The 3,596-nt window shown below is 44.3% G+C and overlaps 2 protein-coding genes across 2 annotated transcripts; both read right to left on the bottom strand.

Moving 5' to 3' along the window:
* Window positions 1-375: 375 nt before the first annotated feature.
* Window positions 376-1,416, bottom strand: LOC132178005 (uncharacterized). The gene has a single exon (XM_059590476.1). The coding sequence runs from the start codon at window positions 1,414-1,416 to the stop codon at window positions 376-378; it is 1,041 nt and encodes a 346-aa protein (XP_059446459.1).
* A 322-nt stretch (window positions 1,417-1,738) lies between these two features.
* On the bottom strand, window positions 1,739-2,926 carry LOC132178004 (uncharacterized). The gene has a single exon (XM_059590475.1). The coding sequence runs from the start codon at window positions 2,924-2,926 to the stop codon at window positions 1,739-1,741; it is 1,188 nt and encodes a 395-aa protein (XP_059446458.1).
* Between the last annotated feature and the right edge of the window lie 670 nt (window positions 2,927-3,596).

The raw sequence follows: 3,596 nt of genomic DNA, 5'->3' as shown, positions 1-3,596 counted from the left end.
TACCGTACTCCACAAATGTTGATAAAAGCAAGCTGAGAATCCATCTGGCCCCGGCGATTTTAATGGGTGCATTTGCGCCAATGCCTTGTCCACCTCAACCGCCTCAAAATTAACTAGCAACCGTAAGTTCATTCCCTCCGTGACTCTAGCTCGCAAACCTTCTAAAAATTCCTCTTTTCCCCTTGTCCCTTCTGAGGTGAATAAATTTTGATAATAATCCACAAAAGCTTGGCTAATCTCCTCCACCTTGGACCACTCCCGCCCTTCAGCGTCGACGATTCGCTTAATCGTATTTACTCTTCTTCTGTGGCTTGCCCAAGCATGAAAAAAGGGGGTGTTTCTATCGCCATCCCGATACCAATTCCATTTCGCACGCTATTTCCACCGGGTATCTTTAAACTCCAGCAAGGAGTCAATCTCCGTTTGAAGACTTTTGATAGCTTCATGTTGAGTGGGTCCCTCAATATTTTGTAATTTTGCCAGCAATTCGGTTTTCTCTTTCACCACATTTTCATTGTTTCCGAATTTATTTCTGCTCCACCCTATAAGCCGTGATTTACACCAAGCCAACTTATGTCTCACTTTCATCATTGCACCTCCCCCATCGTCACCTCCATCCCACACCTCCCGAATAAGTGCTCCACAATCCTCATCAGGAATCCAACTAGCCTCAAATTTGAACCCTCTCCTGCCCTGTAAACCACATGGCTGAATATTTGAAAACGAGACATATATGGGATTATGATCCGATGCACGTGCGGCCAAGACATCTACCCCAACCGACTTGTACAAATTACACCAACCACTATTACCAACAACACGGTCCAGCCGCTCCTGAGTAAAAGAATCATCTTGGCGTTTGTTGGACCACGTAAATTTCGGGCCCGAGAATCCAAGATCTCCCAAATTGCAATCCTCAAGAGTCGCCCGGAATGCCTCCATTTGTCCTTCACGTCGTCGGTTCCCCCCAACCATTTCGGATTGATGAATTATCTTGTTAAAGTCCCCTACACATAGCCATGGGACCGGGGCAAAATTTTTTAAATGTGACAGAAGAGACCAAGATTCCATTCGTTTTGTGGGGTCGGGATGACCATAAAACCCCGTAAACTTCCAATGCACTTCATTGTCCGACATCTTCACGATTGCATTGATATGTCGGCGGGAATAATTTTGAATTTCTAACTCCTCCGCCACCTTCCAAAAGAGAGCCAAGCCGCCACTTTTCCCTACCGGCTCCACCACAAACAGCCCTTCGTATCCAAACTTCACACGTAGGCGCTCCATACGATTCTTGTTGCTAATAGTTTCCATTATAAACAAGAATCGGGGTTTCTTTTCCTTAACCATTTGGTCAAAGTCACGAACTGTCCGAGGATTCCCAAGCCCTCGGCAGTTCCAGCTAATCAGACTCATTGAGATTGGCGGGGCTGCATAGCAGCCGCCGCCAACTCCATAATCTCATTACTCCGATCCACCTCCTCTGTACAGGTTTTCTTTGCACACATGTCGCCCACCTCTCCCACCTCTTGGTACTGTGCTTTCCTTTTGTGGATGGCTGAGTGTGAAACTCCCACCGTCCCCTCTCTCGGAATTCTGGCTTGTCTTTTCCACTTTCTCAAACTTGTGTTTGTCACCGCATTCCTCATATTTTCAACGGGTTCTACATCCTCCATGACGACAGGGTAATTCCCAGCCTCCCCCCTGGCTGGGGGTATATCAGCAGGTCCTCTATCACTCAAAATTTGGCCCACATCATCGTCATAGTTAGGTTGGTCCCACCCTGTGAGCTGTTCGGGATATTCAGTTCCCTCTTGTTTTCCTCCACGTGCGCCTGAATGGAAGCAGCATTTGTTCCACCATTCGTGGTCCCTAGTCCTTCCACGTTGGCACCCAGCGCTACTTGAGAGGCCAAAACATTATTATTACCAGATTCTCCCGAATATAACGTATCCATCCCCTGCATTTCAGCCCCTGGCCTAGGTCCCCCCAATCTTGCTTCCTCCTTATGGCAAGATTCTGAGCTTTTACTGCTGACCTCTTCGTTACTATTATTGTAACGTCTAGGGTTTCCTTGTGTGGAGAAAGTTGCCTTATTCTCCCACCCCTTGAACGAAGAAACGCCGTTCCTGCCATGCTCCGCCGAAAAAGTTGTTCCGCCATCCCTGTCACCTCCATTACTCCGCCTTGGTTCTTCCGCCCGTATCCATACTCCCCACTCTTTGGTTCTGCCGTCATTGGTTCGCTTTTGATGAGTCTGCACCGGACACCCTTGCCTCCAGTGGAGAATCCTGCCGCAGTCAAAACAGAGCATGGGAAGCTTTTCGTATTTGAAAATCACCCAGTGCGACTTTCCTCCCACTTGCAATGCCCGACCTCTCTCCAATGGCTCAAGGAGGTTAATGTTCACACGAATACGCAAGCAACGCCCCCAGCCATCTCCATCTCCTGCGACATCAACGTCCTCAACAGAACCCAATGACTCCCCGATTTTAACCCCCACCGCTTTGTTCATACATAGTAAGGGCATTTCATGGACTTGAACACAAAACGGCGAATGAGAAAACACCAGTTGTGAAGGCGGTGTAGTTCCGTCGAACTCTTGTAGCACCAATATCTGACGGTCAAAAGACCATGGCCTGCCTTCTAGCACACGTCTTTTATCAGATATCTCCTCAAACTCAAACACCCATACGTTATCAAGCACCTCCTTGAAGAGCACCGAACCAGACAATCTCCAAATTCGGGACAAGACAAAACGGAACACCTCCTTATTAACCCTGCGCTCCCCACCTATCCTGCCCACCAGGCACCGCTCCCCTTTTTCACGCCCGTCCGCTATTTCCCCCTCACAGATTACTACACCCACCCTCTCCCCTTCCGTCAAAGTTATCTTACCACATAACTTCTCCAACTCATCTGCCATCATAAAAAGTTCCCGGAATCAGCCCGTCGTCAACGTTTTTATCGAATAAAACCGTTATCCTCCTTCTCCCCTGCCGTAGCCGGTAGAAGACAAAACTCCCGATCTAGCCGTTTCCCAGAGAAACCCTAGAGGAGACAGGATCCTCTTAATTACATAGTATATATGTATGCGTGTATATATATATATATATCACATGCGTGCCAATTAATATATAAATATATGCATGCATACTTATTCTATATATATATTGTGTACCAATTAATATAATTATTACATGCAAGCATATAATTCAACCATTTCATTAATATTAATTTGAACATCATATACATGTATTATATATCATGCATGCATAAATCGATTAGTCTAGTAATATTAATATGATAGCTAGCCATATTATTTATAGAAAAATATATAAAACATACTTGATAGATTTATTTTATAAGACCCGCAAACCTCACATGAACTCGACAAACACAACATATGTGGTCGGTCAGTTGATACGTCTAATTATCTATACGTCTAGAATATTAATTTATTTATTCTCTAATTATTTGTAATTGGATAGAGTAAATATATGATAGAGTTAATATAATTTTAATAAAATTAAAATAAATATAATTTATAATAATTTAAATAAGATAATATATATAATTATTAATTATAGGTTTTT

The sequence above is a fragment of the Corylus avellana genome, chromosome ca4, assembly GCF_901000735.1.
Source record: "Corylus avellana chromosome ca4, CavTom2PMs-1.0".
In the NCBI taxonomy this organism is placed as follows: Eukaryota; Viridiplantae; Streptophyta; class Magnoliopsida; order Fagales; family Betulaceae; genus Corylus; species Corylus avellana.
This window is presented reverse-complemented; position numbering and strand designations above follow the sequence as displayed.

Coding starts and splice junctions, on each gene's coding strand:
- LOC132178005 (XM_059590476.1), bottom strand. CDS start 1,416: ATGAGTCTGATTAGCTGGAACTGCCGAGGGCTTGGGAATCCTCGGACA.
- LOC132178004 (XM_059590475.1), bottom strand. CDS start 2,926: ATGGCAGATGAGTTGGAGAAGTTATGTGGTAAGATAACTTTGACGGAA.